Source organism: Pan troglodytes, chromosome 19 (genome assembly GCF_028858775.2).
Source record: "Pan troglodytes isolate AG18354 chromosome 19, NHGRI_mPanTro3-v2.0_pri, whole genome shotgun sequence".
In the NCBI taxonomy this organism is placed as follows: Eukaryota; Metazoa; Chordata; class Mammalia; order Primates; family Hominidae; genus Pan; species Pan troglodytes.
Window position 1 is genome coordinate 36084978 of NC_072417.2, and position 17273 is coordinate 36102250.

At 54.5% G+C, this 17273-nt stretch overlaps 1 protein-coding gene across 4 annotated transcripts in view; it reads right to left on the reverse strand.

Annotated features, from left to right (window-relative positions):
• RAB11FIP4 (RAB11 family interacting protein 4) overlaps positions 1-17273 on the reverse strand; it is a 146287-nt gene that overhangs the window by 9418 nt on the left and 119596 nt on the right. For 2 of the 4 annotated variants that reach the window (XM_016932058.4, XM_003953074.5), the window contains 10 exons: positions 10914-11140; positions 7437-7631; positions 6748-6882; positions 6401-6436; positions 5185-5284; positions 4800-4903; positions 3565-3705; positions 889-970; positions 269-406; positions 34-192 (listed from right to left, as the gene is read on the reverse strand). In XM_016932058.4, coding sequence (XP_016787547.1) covers positions 34-192; positions 269-406; positions 889-970; positions 3565-3705; positions 4800-4903; positions 5185-5284; positions 6401-6436; positions 6748-6882; positions 7437-7631; positions 10914-11140 — 1317 coding nt within the window. The remainder of the gene's footprint in view (positions 1-33; positions 193-268; positions 407-888; positions 971-3564; positions 3706-4799; positions 4904-5184; positions 5285-6400; positions 6437-6747; positions 6883-7436; positions 7632-10913; positions 11141-17273) is intronic. The other 2 variants (XM_016932059.4, XM_016932061.4) reach the window with 1 other exon arrangement.

Genomic DNA, 17273 nt, shown 5'->3' on the forward strand with positions numbered 1-17273 from the left:
TGCCCCACTGGACACAGAGACTGCTAGACCCACCTGCTTGAGCCGCTTGACCTCGTGCTCGAGCTCCACCTCGCGGGCCCTGGCATTGAACTCGCCTAGGCCAGAGGAGGCACTGCGGCCCCTGCCTGGCCGCTCGCAGTCCAGCTTGTACATCTGCAGGTGCTCCAGCTCCTTCCGCAAGTCCTCGATGAGCTGCGAGGGAGAGAAGCAGGTTGGCAGGAGCAGGGATGCTGGAAGGAGCCCTGGTGCCTGCTGGCCTGGGACCTACCTCCTGCGTCGCCTCCCGCTCCTTCTGGAACTCAAGGCGGTTCTGTCGCAGCTTGTCCATCATGCGCTTGTACAGGTCCATCTCATCTTTGAGCCGCAGGCTGGTGTCCTCCAGACGGTCAGACATGCGCTGCCGCTCCTGGAGCAGGGAGACCCGATCAGGGGAGGAGAGTTCCCAGAGAGGGGCTCACTATGTCCAGGGGTGTCCCTGGGGTCTGGTCAGCCATCTTCACGAGGCAGATGCACAGTGAAACCAGCTCCCTTAGACGGAGCCCTGAGTCTTGGCTTACAGAAACGGCCAGAGCCCCGATGATTCTAGAAATACAACTAAAAACCTCAGGCCTCTGAAGTCCTTCAACGATGCTAGATGCAATCTGAATTGAAGGTGTTAGCCCAAATAGAAGCTAACCTCTTTCTAAAACTAATTTTTCTCCATTGTATAAAGTAATAAATACATTCGCTGTAGAAAACTTGGAAAATGAGAAATACAGAAACACAAGTTGTTATTCACTTTTTTTGCATTTCTTAGGGGGTGGGGCATTTGTTTAGAATTTCAGAAGCAATAAACTAAAGGCTCCCGATGGCCAGCCCTGCCCCTCCAAGCCTGGATCTGCTGCTCACCTCATCCAGTTTCTCTGTTTGAGACTTGAGCCGAGTCACTGTTGTTCTAAGCTCTGTATTTTCTTCCTCCAACTGCTGCACCCTGGCGAAAGGAGAAAGACAAATCTCAGAAACCTGGAATGGAGACTATCTGATAAGCGCCCGCCAGTCTGCAGTGATTCTCTGCTTCCTCCAAGAGGAAAGATACCAGAAACCAACTGAGAGAAAGAATATGATTATTATGTCAAAGACAATTTAGCCGTGAGCTTCCTATCAGCCAAAGCAAAATAGTAAGGACACTAAATTATCATTCTTATTTTCTTTCTTTTTTTTTTGAGACAGAGTCCTACTCTGTTGCCCAGGCTGGAGTGAGGTGGCACAATCTCAGCTCTGCAACCTCTGCCTCCTTCAGCAATTCTCGTGCCTCAGCCTCCTGAATAGCTGGGATTAGAGGCATGCACCACCACACCTAGCTAATTTGTGTATTTTTAGTAGAGACGGGTTTTGCCATGTTGGCCAGGCTGGTCTCAAAAACTGGCCTCATGTGATCTGCCCACCTTGGCCTCCCAAAGTGTTGGGATTACAAGAGTGAGCCACCACACGTGGCCTTTATTTTTCCAATAAGTGGAAACATTCATTAGAGAGTAGGAACGCAGATTCTTCTTGTGTGCATCCTTCAGATCCTCAGACAACACGGGGATGTCTTTCTGCTAGATGGAGAAACAGTCTTCTTGTGGCTTCTGTGACTGGGCCCTCCTGTTAGACTCTGTAATTTGAAGGCAATGATCATATTGGCTTTTCATTCTCCGCCAACAGCATCTCATCCAGGGCTCTTCTCTGAGCGCTCACTGCACCTCCCTCTGATGACCACAGGCACGGGCTCTGACAGTAATAATCCTCTGTGTTAGCGTTCACACAGGAATTCCATAAAGGGAATCCTAAAGGGATTCCACAAGAAGACAGAGCCTGGGTGTTCAGGTCAGTTTTTTGTTTGTTTGTCTGTTTTGAGACGGAGTCTCAGTGGCGTGACCTCAGCTCACTGCAACCTCTGCCTCCCGGGTTCAAGCGATTCTCCTGCCTCAACCTCCCGAGCAGCTGGGACTACAGGCGCGCACCACCACGCCTGGCTAATTTTTGTATTTTTAGTAGAGATGGGGTTTCACCATGTTGGCCAGGATGGTCTCCGTTTCCTGACCTCGTGATCCACCTGCCTCGGCCTCCGAAAGTGCTGGGATTATAGGCGTGAGCCACTGTGCCCGGCCTCAGGTCGGTTTTAAATGGTCTGAGAATAGGTGCAGGTGAGTTGGGCCGTCGGTGGCAGCAGAACTGAACAGGGTCACTTCTGGCAGTGACTCCTGCAGAGCATCCCGTTCTCGACCCACCACCTCCCCATCACGTCCTCTTTCCTGGAAAGATGGCTTCTGGGCCTCCACTGCCCTCTGGGCTCCAGAGAGGAATTCAGCCCCACCACCAGCAGGTGGCCCCAAGCGGGTGGAAGTGGTAGGGAACCAAGCATACGGCAGGACTCTGGGAACACCACTCGGATATTTTACACGAATGGCGCCCCCGGAGCTGTGTGACGGGCACACGTTAGGAGACAGTTCCCGAGGGCTGGCTTTCTGCACTTTGTCCTGTGGCCCAGGTTCACACTGTCTTTTACCACCTCCCGTGTCCCAGCCACCTCTCTTGGGCCAGCTGCCGAGGCGGGCTGAGTGAGAGCAGTCACCCTTAACTAGGCACCAGCCTCCAGAAACAGATGCAAAACAGCAGCTTCTAGAATAGAGTCAAAATGTAAAATGAACCCCTGGTGGGTAACTTAGCAAAGCAGGTCTCAGACACCGGGGAGTTGGGAAGTCTCCTCACCAAACTGCACAGGGGCAGGGACACGGGGGCAGGGAGGTACCTGCCTGAGAGCCCAACTCCCAGTCATTTGCTCAGCAGCCCACCAGCCGCCAGGTGGGGCTCGGCAACTCTGGGAAGCCTCAGCATGGAGACTGGGGCCTCAGGGGGCCTGAGGAGTGCCAGGGCAGCTGTCCTCTCTGCCAGAAGCCCAGGCGGCCTCCTCGGCCTCGGTCAAGGGCCGCAAAGGGGCTTCATCACAGAGGCATCATCATAGCCCTCACCCGTGGGCAGGGTCTGGACTTACATCGGCTCACCCACCCACACAGCCGCTCTGTGGGGCACACAGGGAGGTGACCCAGTACGTCCAAGGCCATGGAGCTAATGGGAGACCAACTCAGATCCCTGGCCCGGGGCTGCTCCTTGTCCCGCCTGCCTCACGTTCCAATGACGAAGTCACAGGTACACGCAAGGCACAGGAACCGGGTTTTCCATTTACCTTGGCCCTGGGGCTCTGGCTCAGTCCACCAGGGGTCAGGGGAGAACCTGACAGCAGGGGGCGCTCCAGGCCTGGATGTGAGACCCAGCCCAGGCCCTTTTCTCTGACAGACATTTGTGTGGTTTGCATTACCAAATGTGAGCCACGCTCCTGGGAACATTCCTTAGCGAACTTCCTGAAGAGCATGCCTCTGTGTTTCTCGTGGTATTAAAGTGGAACTGTTACTACTGGGAAGTCTCAAGAGGCTGCCCCTCAGCCTCACATTCCCCCATCTATAAAATGGGGATAGCGCCTATCCCACAGGGCTGCCCCAGGACAGGGGGTCCCTCTGAGGGAGGGGGCTCGGTGGAGGGGCCCACCTGGCATTGAGCAGCTCCACCTCGGTAGCCTTCTCCCTCTCCAGCTTGCCGTAGGCCTCGCGGTGGCGCCGCGCCTCCTCCTCCAGAGCCTGCTCGGCCGTGGTCTCCTGATCCTTCACCATCTCCTCCAGCTCATGCACCCTGAGGACAGCGCAACGGGCAAGCTCTTGGGGCCTGCACCATTTCACCCCAACCCAGGCTGTGGCACGGGGGACCCTGGGCCCCGAGACCCTGAGTCACTGGCATGCCCACTGAGGGCGTGTGGGCCAGTAGCTTTCAGAGAGATGAACAGGGACACCGCACATCTAGAGGGGGTGTCGGTCACACATGCCATGGAGGGGCAGGCCTGGCAGTCAGAAGGTGGGGCGCTCAGGGCAGCACAGGGAGGGACCGCCCCCACCAGTCCCTGCAGCCACACCTGGCCGGAACCACCTCAGGCCTCACCTCTTGTTTTTGTGCTGTTCCTTCCCGGCCACCCCTCTGATTAATAATTCAGCTTATTGGGCACCTTGACTCCCAAAATAGGCACATCCTGGCTGGTGGCCTGAAGTCTGCCCCAGACCTGGGACAGGGCCAGGGGCACGTAGATGTGAGCACCCCAGTGACAGCCTGGTTGGTATTTCGGTCTGGGATACGTCTCACTGGCAACAGCCCCTCCACCAGGCTGACCTTCTGGGGTATACAAAAGGGCCCATCTTTGGGCCCTGTGACAAGTTGGAGGACCGGACCCCTGGCCAGGGTATGTCCCCCAAGGGTCATGCCATCTGGTGAGGACAACTAAACCCTGAATCCACCACTGCAGACAGCATCAGGAACGGCAGGCTCAGGGGACCTCCATCAGCAGCAGTGCTGGACCCTTCCCACCGCCCAGCTCACACTGGCCTGTCCCCTGCAGAGCTTGTCCCTAGGAAGGGACGTCAGGCTCCTGTCACTGTATGAGTGAGACACAGTGGATCCCCACTCACATCCTGGACCAGCCCTGTGGCTTCAGACCTCAGGGGGTAGAATCCATTGGGCCTAGAGCCAAGGTCAAGCTCCAACCTGTCTCCCTGTCCCTAAGGTCCTGTCCTGGGCACCACATGTGGGCAGGGCCATGTGACAAGAGGCTGATGCGTCACAGACCCTCAGAGCTGCAAAGGCATGAGGCTGCCTCCTCCCGGAGGTCTTAGCAAGATGGACCCCCGCTTTGTTCCCCAGCGTCACGGCTGAGCCCCCAGCGCCGCTGCCTGCTTGACCTGTGCACCAGCTGTGTGTTCTCTTGCTTCAGCTTGCTCTTCAGGTCCCCATTGGTCAGGCTGTCATTCTCCAGCTCTGTCACCTTCTTTTCCAGGAAGCTTACCTGCAGCAGGGGGCCGGGGTGGGGTGGAGAAGACCTCTGAGGCCACAGAACCGAGAACCTCGACGCCATGAGGTTCATGAGCAGGACCTCCAAACCACTGTGTATCCGAGAACGGTCATGTGTGGGGTGGGGGGGTGGGGAACACGTGACCAGGGCCACCTGCCCCCAATTCCTAGGCAGGTACAGGGTCTCCCAAGTCCCCAGACAGTAGCCTGAGTGCACCCCATCTCCCCTGGGAGCAGGCATGCATTCAGTCCCTTCTCCAGCCACCCAAGGCCCACCTTCTCTGTGATGTCATTGTCGCAAGAGTCAATGCTGTCCCGGAACAGGTCTTCGGTGCTGCCATTGCTGCTGCTGAAGTTGCTGCTGTGCATGAGCTGCCTGCAGGGGTGGGAGGAGGGTGTCTGGCTGCAGGGGCCTTCCAGAGACAGGGGCCTACTCACACTACTGGCTAGGCGAGCATCCAGTACCCCAGGGGGTCTGCCCCTTTAAGGAGGCTGCCCTCACTCAGCCTGAGAGGAAGAATGTTGCCAAACTCAGCGGATCACCCCGCCCAGAGGATGGCAAATGGGCTGTACAGACCCCCGGGGTCCCCTGGCAGACACAGCCAATGACGCACAGCTTCTCCTGCGGCCTCAGAACCCTCTTCACGCCAGCATGCTGGCCTGCAGCTACCCAGTGACCTCAGCTGGCACGTGAGCCCCCTCCTCTTCCAGTGGGGAAGCCCCCAAGGAGGTAGCCCAGCTCCATGGCCCTGGAAGAGGGTCTGGGCCTCCTGAGGCTTGAGCCTCTCCACCAAGCTGGCTCCTGCTACGTCTCTGGGAACTCTGGGGGATGGCAAAGGCAGAGAATTCTCCAGGCCTTGCAGAGCAGTGAGCTGGGGTGGGACTGGGCCTGCTGAGCTAACCCGTGCCTGAGGCAAAATCCAGCTGCCACCCCCAGTGACATCCCCTTCCAGCTCCCTGATAGGCAGCAGCCAGGGTCTCTGCCAAGAGGCCAACCCACATAGCTCCTGGGCCCTTGCTGCCAGCTCCCAGAGCCCTGAGTGTGGACCTGGGGCCACACTGAACTGCCGCAGGACTTAATTGGAGCAAAGTGACCAGCCCCAATGGCGCACACTCATGCCCAGATCCCCGCCTGCAGGAAACCTGGGGTCTCTTTATTGAGTATGGCTGCCAGCTCCAAGAGGCAGGAAGGGCACTGAACGCTGTGGGGTGCTCTGTCTCTCTCAGGGCATCCCTGGCATGCCTGCCTGAAGTCAAGGTGACCTAGGATTTGAAGAAGGGACAAGGGGTGGGGAGAGAGCAGGGAGGAGCTGGCCCCTCTTTTTCAGAAGTGACGCTGCCCTGGCTGCACTGCCCTGGGATGGCCTCGTTCCCCTCTGCTCACTCAGCCACATGCGGGCACCAGCTGAGTCTGGGCTGCTGGCAGGGAGCCCCGGCCAGTGGGCAGCATGGGGACAGCACTCAATTTGCCCTCCCTCGAGGCGGGCCTTACCGTCCAAAGGCCGTGCTGGAGATCTTTCGGTTGGGGCTAGAGAGAGAAAGGAAACAGTCATTGAACAGAGGGGTTCTACTCCACTCCCTTACTCTGTCCTAGCTGTAAGACACCACAGTGCAGGACAAGGCTCTTCCCTCCCACTGAAAGGAATTCACTAGTCAGCTTGGTCCTGAGAAGAAACAGCCTGATTTCCTGTGGCAGAAAAAGCCCCTGGATCAACCCTCCTCTGAGAGCTCTCACCTGCCCAGACAGCAGGGGTCGCCTCGCCATGCCCGTAGCTTCTCCCTCCAGGCCCTGCCCTGGCCCCCCCGGCCTCTCACCCCCAAGCTGGGCCTGGGCCTCACCTGTTGGCCTTCAGGTTTTTCAGTCGGGCTTCCAAGTCATTGAGCAGGTTGATTTTCTTGCAGCATTGAGAGCAGTAAACATCTAGCAATTCGCTGTTGTACACGTGCCGCATTTTCCTAGGCGTCTGCCCCGCACTGATTCATGAGGGAAAGGAATCACCACCTTAACTGCTGTCCAGTCTGGTGCCCTACACCACCCTGCTGAGCTGACTTTACTTGAGTCCCCAGTACCTTTGAACCTTGTTAAGGGGGAGGGGCAGGGAGTGGAAATATAGCAACAGATCATCCCTTCTCCAACACGCTCAAAGAGAAGCCAGTGAGGCATACCCATTTAACAGCTAAGGCAAACTGCGAGCTCATTTCAGAGAAAGTGGTGACTCAGGTGGGTGAGAAGGGATCACAGGGGTCACTTGGAAGGATGCTTCAACACTGAGGTTCTAGGACACAAGATGACACAGAGCCCCGTGGCCCCCAGTGTGCAGCCTCCTAGGTCAGTTAATTCAGGAGGAACTCCTGACCCCTAATCAGGGTGCGAAGGTAGCAACCCCAAGCCCCAGGAGCAGAACTCAAGTAGCTGAGGACAAAGGAAAAGGGCCAGCTCAGGACTCGTACCCCTCCACCCCCTAGGATGTGCTTAAATTGCTTCTGCAACTTTTGACCCCAAATGACATCCCAGACCAAGGGGCCACCTGGAAGACACTGAAGACCCCAGGTCCGAGTAGACGTTGGTCCTGGTCTCATCATCGGGGCAAGGGCTGCTGGGGGCACAGTCCACATCGTCACCCTCCCCATAGTCTTCAAACTGCTCCTCATTGCTGATGAGCGAGGTGGTGGAGTGTGTAGAAAGGTCTGAGGTCGTCATGGATGGAGTGTGGACCAGGGACCTGAGGGTCCGAGAGCACCCAAGTCAGAGGAGGACTCATGGGTCCCCAGCCACAGCCCGTGGTGGGGAAACTGACAGGCATTTCCCTTTAATTGGCACTACCGATTAAGTTTGTAGCTCTTGACCTGGTAAGTACATTTCAGGGACCCTATCTAAAGGGAAACATCTCACCACAGAAACCCTTTCTACAGTTCAAACCAATTCTACCCATGCTACCCCACAGTAGCAAAACACTGCTTACAACCTAATTGTCTAGCTACAGCTAGATCAAATTATAATTATTAAATTATAATGTTAGTAAATTATTAAATTGTGGAATATCAAATAGTTGTTGAAAGGTTTGTTAAAACATTTGGAGTAGTGGCAGGCGCGGTGGCTCACGCCTGTAATCCCAGCACTTTGGGAGGCCGAGGCGGGCGGATCAGAGGTCAGGAGATCGAGACCATCCTGGCTAACATGGTGAAACCGCAATTCTACTAGAAATACAAAAAATTAGCCGGGCGTGGTGGCGAGCACCTGTAGTCGCAGCTACTCAGGAGGCTGAGGGAGGAGAATGGCGTGAACCCGGGAGGTGGAGCTTGCAGTGAGCCGAGATTGTGCCACTGCACTCCAGCCTGGGCGACAGAGGGAGACTCCGTCTCAAAAAAAACAAAAACAAAAAAACAAACAAAAAAACATTCGGAGTAGCTGCTCTGCTTCTGTAGTAGCCATTGTTTTATTATTTCCTTAATAAACTTGCTTTCACTTTAAGGAGAGGAAAAAAAAACATTCGGAGTAATACAGAAAATGAATATAAATGGATCTAAAATTTTAGATACTGTAAGACTGAGTATGGTCATCCCTTGGTATCCAAGAGAGATTTGTTCCAGGACCCCCTGTGGACACCAAAATCTGAGGATGCTCAAGTCCCAGATATGAAATGGCATAGTATTCACATACAACCTATGCATATCCTCCTGTATACTCGATCGTCTCTAGATTACTTATCATACCTAATGCAATGTAAATGCTATGTAAATAGTTGTTATACTGTGTTGTTTTTTAAGTTTGTCTTTTTTTTTTTTTTTTTTTGGAGACAGAGTCTTGCTTTGTCGCCTGGCTGGAGTGCATTGGTGCAACCTCTGCCTTCCAGGTTCTAGTGATTCACCTGCCACAGCCTCCTGAGTAGCTGGGAGTAGCCTCCTGCCACCATGCACAGCTAATTTTGTATTTTTAGTAGAGATGGGGTTTTTGCCATGTTGGCCAGGCTGGTCTCAAACTCCTGGCCTCAGGTGATCTGCCTGCCTCAGCCTCCCAAAGTGCTGGGATTACAAGGCTGCTCCCAGAGAGCAGCACGAGCAGCACGGCCCCTCTTCTCCATCCACAGACCCAAAGGGCCCCACCAAGAACATCAGGACTCTGAGAATCACTTGAGTTTGAGAAACCCTGCATTGAGATATACTAGGTTGAACCACATGAAATTACTTTTTTGAAGATGGAAATGATTAAAAGTTGTCAATTTCATGTGGTTCAACCAACATGGGAACCCCTCTCTTCCCTCTCCAAATCCCTGCAGCAGTCGTAACCATCACCTTCTGGTAAGGGGTTGCCACTTGCAACCCCCTCGGCTTCCTCAGCCACAATGGTGGCAGCTTCCCACCACCCCACAGCACTGTATCCCTCGAGAGACTTGGTGAGGGCTGAGATGGAAGGGACTCCTTTCTGCCAACACCAAAGTTAAAGGTGAAACTGCTTCACTGGGAAGTCACTTAGGTCTTAATACTGTTTTTAAATAACATTTCTGATTATGGGAGTACATGCTCAATATAGAAAATATAGCAGAGTAGATGGGAAGTAATTAAAATGATCAACTGGCCAGGTGCGGTGGCTCACACCTGTAATCCCAGCACTTTGGGAGGCCGAGGCAGGTGGATCACGAGGTCAGGAGATCAAGACCATCCTGGCCAACATGGTGAAACCCCATCTCTACTAAAAATACAAAAAATTAGCCAGGCGTGGTGGTGGGCACCTATAGTCCCAGCTACTTGGGAGGCTGAGGCAGGAGAATGGCGTGAACCCGAGAGGTGGAGGTTGCAGTGAGCTGAGATTGCGCCACTGCACTCCAGCCTGGGCGACAGAGCGAGACTCCGTCTCAAAAAAAAAAAAAAAAAAAAAAAGACAAAACTTAGCTGGACATGGTGGCACGCGCCTGTAGTCCCAGCTACTCGGGAGGCTGAGGCAGGAGAATCGCTTGAACCCGGGAGGCGGAGGTTGCAGTGAGGTGAGATCATGCCACTGCACTCCAGCCTGGTGACAGAGTGAGAGTCTGTCTCAACAACAACAACAACAACAAAAAAATCATCCCACCATACAGAAATAACTGCTTAATTTTCCAGATTAATTTTTTTCTAGGCATTTCCTAACACATATGTCTGTGTGTTGTTTTTTGGTTTTTTTAGAGATGGGGTCTTGCTATGTTGCCCAGGCTGGAGTGCAGTGGCTATTCACAGGTGTGATCCTACTACTGATCAACACTTGAGTTTTGACCTGCTCTGTTTCTGACCTGGGCCAGTTCATCCCTCCTTAGGCAACCTGGTGGTGACCCATTCCCGGGAGGTCACCATACTGATGCTGAACTTAGTGCAGACATCCGATCGGCATAGTGCACTAGAGCCCAGAAGTCCTGGGCTTAAGTGATCCTCCTGCCTCAGCCTCCCAAGTATCTGGGACTACAGGCACATGCCACTTGCCTGGCATATGTTTGTGTTTTTAACAAAGCTGATCTCATGGACATCTTTGTAACCTGCCTTTTTTTTTTTTTTTTGAGACAGGGTCTTGATCTTGTTGCCAGGCTGGAGTGCAGTGATGCGATCACAGCTCACTGTAAACTTAAACTCCTGGGCTCAAGTGATCCTCCTGCCTCGGCCTCCCAAAGTCCTGGGGTTATAGGTGTGAGCCACCATGCCTGGCCACAACCTGCTTTTTAAAACTAATTGAGATCATATATCTCATATTATTAACTAGTCATTTAAAACTCCCTTTGCCTGCACAGCTAGGACTGAAAATAAAGTAAAATTAAATTTAAAAACTTGACTTTGCACAGCTGCCTAAAATTCCAAAACTATCCCTTACTGTTAAGCATTTAGTCTGCTTAGAATCTTGTGCTATTCAGAATACCCATGACACTAATGCCTCTGATACAAATTTTGAGCATGTTTCAAATTTACTTCCTGGAGACACTTTCCAAGAACCACATTTCTGGGCTGAGAGGGCAAATATGGAGCTTCAGGCGGTTTTAACTCACTTGTCTTCTGGCAGAAACAGGCCCCCAAGTCCCCCGTCCTTCTCGGCAGGACTCCCGACAGACCCCTCCAGACTCTGAGTGCTCTCCATGGGGCTGTCTGTGTACAACTCCTGGGGGCCCTCAGGTGGCGCCAGCGTCATAGCCTCCTCCTCGTCCTCGGGAAAAAAGCCGGGTTCCCTGGGGATGAGCTCGCCATCAGCAAAGGTGGGGCCTGTGACCTCGCTGCCCTGGGAAAGACAGAGCAGAGACAAGATAAGTGAGGCCAGCTTCCCAGGGCTCAGTGTTCCAATCAGACCGCAAGGGCATCAGCCAGGCCAAAACAGCAGGGATTGGGTACAGGAGGCCCAGATCCCGAACCCTAAGTGTGGGAACACCTGGCAGGTGATTAGTCCCAGGGACCTCTCATACTGGCTGACTCATGAGCATCTAGTGAGGAGCTAGAACTCCCAGGAACAGCCATCCACGAAGAAAAGGGCCACAGTCAGGCTAGCCACTTTATTCAGGGCACCCTGGTTGGCACATCAGAGCCCCCACTGAGGCAGAATAGGGTCTGGAGGCAGGGAACATAAGGCTGATTCACACTGACTTCCTAGAGCTAAATCAAAAGGAAAACCCCAATTTTCCGAGCCCAAGTAGCTACTCCCTTTGCATCCCCTTCCCCACCGCCCCCCCCACCGCCTCCTCGCCCCCCAACCTTTTCTGCCTGGCAGATGAAAAACTGAGAGTATCTCTGATTGGTCCCCTCCTGCAACCAATCAGGCTGGTCACAGGCTAAGTTTTCATTTGCATAGGAATATCACTTTGTAACTTCACTTTAGTCTCTGATTGGTTGCTTTCTGATTGCTTTCTGCAACCAATCAGATGTTTGCATAGGGTGTAACTTTGTAACTTCACTTTGGCCTCTGATTGGTCCCCTCCTGCAACCAATCAAACTGACTGTGGGCCACTACTTCATTTACATAGGGTGTACACCAAGTAACCAATGGGAAACCTCTAGATGGTATTTAAACCCCAGAAAATTCTGCAACCAGGTTCTTGATCCCCTATGCTTGGGCCTGCTCCCATCCTGTGGAGTGTACTTTTGTTTTCAATAAATCTCTAGGCACGGTGGCTCACGCCTGTAATCCCAGCACTTGGGAGGCCAAGGCGGGCAGATCACGAGGTCAGGAGATCAAGATCACCCTGGCTAATACGGTGAAACCCCGTGTCTACTAAAAATACAAAAATTAGCTGGGCGAGGTGGCGCATGCCTGTAGTCCCAGCTACTCGGGGGGCTGAGGCAGGAGAATGGCGTGAACCTAGGAGGCGGAGCTTGCGGTGAGCCAAGATAGCGCCACTGCAGTTCGGCCTGGGTGACAGAGCAAGACTGAGTCTCAAAAAATAAAATAAAATAAATCTCTGTTTTTGTTGCTTCATTCTTTGTTTTGTTTGTGCATTTTGTCCAATTTTTGTTCAAGACGCTAAGAACCTGGACACCCTCCACTGGTAACACCACCACAAAAGTCTGTCAGAGGAAGCCAAACGGCTTCTAGAAGGCTTCTTGGTGCACGGTGTAAGGGCACAGTCACACCGAACAGCTTTTAGGACCAACAACCCTGATCTAGTAGAGTCTGCTGCCACATGGTACAGTGAAAGCTGCACAACTTGGGATCCACCCTACATGACCCTGTGCACATCATGGAACACCTCTGAACCTCAGTTGTCTTCTGTAAATCAGGAATGGTGACGGAATCTTACAGGATCACTGTGCTGATTAAATGAGGTATTTCACGTTCGCATCTAACACACAGTAGGACCTCAATGAATAAACCCTGGCCAGAAGATGTGATGCCCAGCCCAGGAGGCAACTGCCTGTCTGGGCCCTGCCACAGCCTTGCTGGGAGCAAGAATGCCAGGCCTCACTTCTGAGCGTTGCTTGTGCTGGGTCTGGGGCCCAGCATAATGACGGTGTGTGATAAAGACATGCTGGCACCTTTTGTTAAATCATCAGATAGAAGAGCTTCGGCCTGGTTCAGAGTTGGCCCTAGACCGAGGGGCAGCTCTCTGTAAATCACTTACTGGGGCCACTTCACCTCTGAGGAAGTAGGTACTTCTCAGGTGGCACCGCTTCTACCTGGCCCATTGGAGATGTCAACCTGTTCCCAAGGTTCTTTGGTGTGCTCCTCAGCCAGGGCTGGCAGGGCACCCTATTAAAGGACCCTGCAGTCCCGAGACTACAAGAAGGGCAACAGAAACAGGCTGTGAAAAGCCTCCTGGAGTCTCAGACAGCTGAAGAAGCTGCTCAGCGACAGGCCTGGATGTGCCTGCCCAGACATGTGCAGCCGTCTGCTGCTACCAGTGAGCTGGCAGCCCTCCTGGGGGTCCGTCCCCACCAGGAGACCCCTGGGCTAAAAATAGATGGCAATATTATAATGAGCCTGGTTCCTGCCTGTGCTGTGATAGGCTGAGCACCAGATGGACCAATAACACGTACACCAGCGAGCCGGGCACGCCAACAGCAGAGACTGTGGAGACTGAGGTTGTGTAATGAGAATCCCCCCAGGGTTCCCAGGGCCCCTTCCACCCACATGTCATTAATCTGGTCACATGGCTCCCAACCTATCACATCTTGTGCCCTAAGCAAGCTCTTTATCCCCAAGCCTGAAGCTGCATCCCAGTAGAAACAAAAGGAAACCAGCATCACTGAGCAGCCATTAGGCTCCAGAGACCGAGCTGGGCATTCACATATTATCCCACCTGTGCTTCATGACAGCTCTTCAGGGCAGTGATCATTATCCCCATTTTACTGATGGGGAAACAGAGGCTCAAAGAGTAGCGCATCAGAAGTCCTCCAGCCAGAGGGCAGGGCAGGGCCCCCCACCCCGCCTGCCTTTGCATCCACACACTTGATTCCATTTATCCTTGACACCTCCCACACTTTGTGGATTTTCAAACCTCATGGTGACAACAAGGAGAGCACATTTTATAGGGACATGTGACTAATTATGACTCCTTAGCATGCCGCCTAACGCAGCAACTTCCACGTCCATCCACTTAACGCCCTCACAGGACACTGCAGGTTAGTGCGGGGACACCTAAGAGAAACAAGGCAGGAGGGAGACCAGAAGAGACCTGGGGCTCTCAGAGGACAATGCGCCTGGTCTGTTCTTTCACCTGGCCAGGAAGAACTGCAAACTTTTCACCTTCCTGGCCACACGGGTAGCGAGAGCTCCCCCTTGCTGGGAATGCCCGCCCTGTGGCTCATGTGAGAGCTCAGCAACTTGGCAATGGTGTTTCTTCTGGACTTCACCGCAGCCCGATGAGCTGAGCCTCTTTTCCCCTTTCTGTAGGTGAAGGGTCTTGCCTGGGGCCATGTGGGAGTTTACAGCCGGTCCGGACATGATTCTGTTTCCCCAACCACCTTCCCCCTACAGCCACATCCTGGGGAGGCTATGGCCCACCAGCTCCCAGAGGCAGGCAGAGGGCCTAGTGCAGATCAGCGTCCTTGCTCCTCAGGTGTCCGACGTGGCCTCTGGCCACTGACACGAGGACACAGAGGCTGAGTGTGTGCCGGGCACTGCCCCACTAACACCTGGCTCATGACATGCAGGTGGAACCGCCGGGCCCTCTCACCCAACATCTACAGCAGCGTCCTGATACTCCCAGCAGCTGGCCCAAGCCCCTGACCAGGTGGAGAGAGCAGCCTCAAATGGCTTGGCTCAGGCACAGGCAGGGCAGAAGCAGGGGCACCAGGGTCCCACCCTCCAAAGAAGACCACCACCTCCTCGGGCAGGCTTTCAGCCTCGGACTAAGCAGAGTCCACATCTGCCCAGCCCTTCAGCAAGCTCCTCGCCTGTCTCACACACCCCATCCCTCACAACAGCCCCGTGCGAGCTGCCTGGGGTAGACAGGGCAGAGATCTGGGATTCATCAGCTCCGTCTGACACCTGGGGAAGATGAGGCTCAGAGTGGGAGAGTGGCTGCCCTGGAACCTTGCAGTTCACAGAGGGCCTGCAGGGACCTGACACCCGGCTGACACACTAAGCCCTCACCTGCCTGGCCACACATGCACACACACTCTCTCCAGCTTTTTCTCTTAAAAATGGCTATTCCCAACATTAATACTTTTTCATTCAACCCATAGTTGTTTGTCCAAGGCAATCGGAAATTTTAATTATAACTTTAAAACCATTTCTAGTAGTTTGCCCCCTAAATTCAAATATAATAAAGACAGTTTACTGCACGCCTTGGTTAGCCCAGGACAGTACTGGTTTATGCCTGTCCCAAGATCCCCTTGGTTTGGTATTTGCCATGGTCACCCTTGCTCCTCCCTGAGGGCCAAAGTCCCCAGCCCCAGCTCTTGTTTCCCCGGCCCTCTGGGGAAGGGTCTGGTGGAAGCCCTTGCTCCTTCTCCCGCCGGCCTGGAGGGGAGATGCTGGAAGGTGCCAGAACGCAGCCTCTTCTCTCTCCTTGAGCCACCATTCATGGGCTGGGAGAACTCGGAGTCAAGCATACTAGGACTCTTCTTGGCCAATTTCCCTTTTGTATGTTTTTTAGATAAAGTTGCAGAGGAAAAGGAAGAACTTGGCCCTAATAAAAACATTGCCCTCATAAGGTTTCCAGATGGCCTGGGGGTCACAGACTTCTGGAGGCGGTGGGTTCCTCTCCGGCCAGGCTGCCTGCAGGTAAGAATCATGTGGAGCCCCCTGTTGAGCATACTTCCAAGTAGACTGGGGGTCATGGGAGACGATACCATCACCCCACCTCACCGCACTATGCTCGTCAGGATGCCCAGAGAGCTGCCCGCTCACCCCAGCTGCACGGTCTACATCCTCACCACAGAGGCGCCCACCCAAGCCTGGCTCTGGAGGGCTGGCAGGAGTGGTGGGGCAGGGACAGGGCCTCCCCAGAGCTCATGTTTCTAGGTGGCCGGGGTCAGCAAGTAAGGTCTGTGCCCAGGGCAGCTTCCAAGACTGCCTCTCAGAGCCCCGGTTTCCTGCCCATTCCCGCCTGCTGTGTGAAAAAGGAGTCCACACACGGCCGTCCAGTCACCACCCAGGGACCCTAGCATCAGTGACATGTCCAGGCCTGGAGCTTGGCCTGGTGTTCCCAGGGTTTGCACAGAAAGGCTGTGTCTGCTCTTTTGGGGGCCTTTGGGGAAGGGACAGTGTGGTATCCTTAGGAGGCAGCACCGGGCATCGTCTCTGGCACAGTCTGACTTGCCAGAGCTCTGTCCCTCAAGACCCAGAGCCAGCCCTGAGCTCACAGCTCCCTGTACCCTGGGACACAGGGCCAGCCACCATAGGCCCACAGGCTTGGCTGGTACATGGCCACACCACCCCAGGCTTTCTTCCACCTGCCAGCGGACCCCGGGGTGAAGGGAGAGGGCGGATGCAGCAGCGTGTTCCTCCAGAAGCCCCAGGAGGCCCCTGGGGGTGGGCTTGGGTGAGGGCTCAGCTCTGGGGCCTAGCAGTCTGGGTTTCCGGCCCTGCTGGCCCAGCCACTTACAAGCCATGTGACCTTGGCTTGTGAGCACCTGGCTCCTCACCTACAGAATGGGGCCAGTCAACTCCACCTCAGTGGCAGCTCTAGGGGGCCACACGTGACAATTTACACCGGAGAGTCGGTCACGGTAGGAGCCGTAAATTCTGACCTGGCCTCACGAGGGGCTACAGGCAACAGAGGCTGAGCTATTCCTATAGCCATGGGTCCCCGGCTGGTCAGCCAGCAATGTCCTGGACAGACGAGCAGCCAGGAGGGACGCCCACCCTCCTCAGAGAAGCCAAGCTGAGGAATTACCTGAGGCCAGGGCATTCTGGAGAGAGCTGGAGAACAGGATCCAGCCAGCCACTCTGGCAGGGCAGGTCTGCACCCCCTGCACCCCTACCTCGCTGTCCCACTGTCCCACCCTGTCCCCAGCAGGGAGTGGGAACCTAGAGGCACACAGCCTGCCGTGGGGCCCTCTCCAGTCTTCAGAGCCGTGTTCGCCTGCCAGCAGGCCCCAAGTCACCCCTTCTTTTGTAGGAAGTTGGCAAGGGATGAATTCAGGGCTGCTGAAAAGGCCAAGTATCAATACACGTGGGGGCCGTCCCAGCCTCAGAGTGGCCAACAATGCCACACTGTCCACACTCTCAGAGCGGATGCAGCATCTGGTCCTCTCCCTCCCCACCTCCCCCATGGGGAGCCACCTCACAGGCACACGCCAGCACCCTGCGTTTCCCTGAGCTGACACACAGAGTACATGGACCCCAAGTGACCACATGTCCACCTTCCCTGTGACAGCAAGGACCCTAAGTGGGTAGCTATGGGGATTTACATGTCAGAACCCCAGTGGTTAGCACTGTAGAGAGCACATGGCAGGTGGTTGAACCATACTGTACT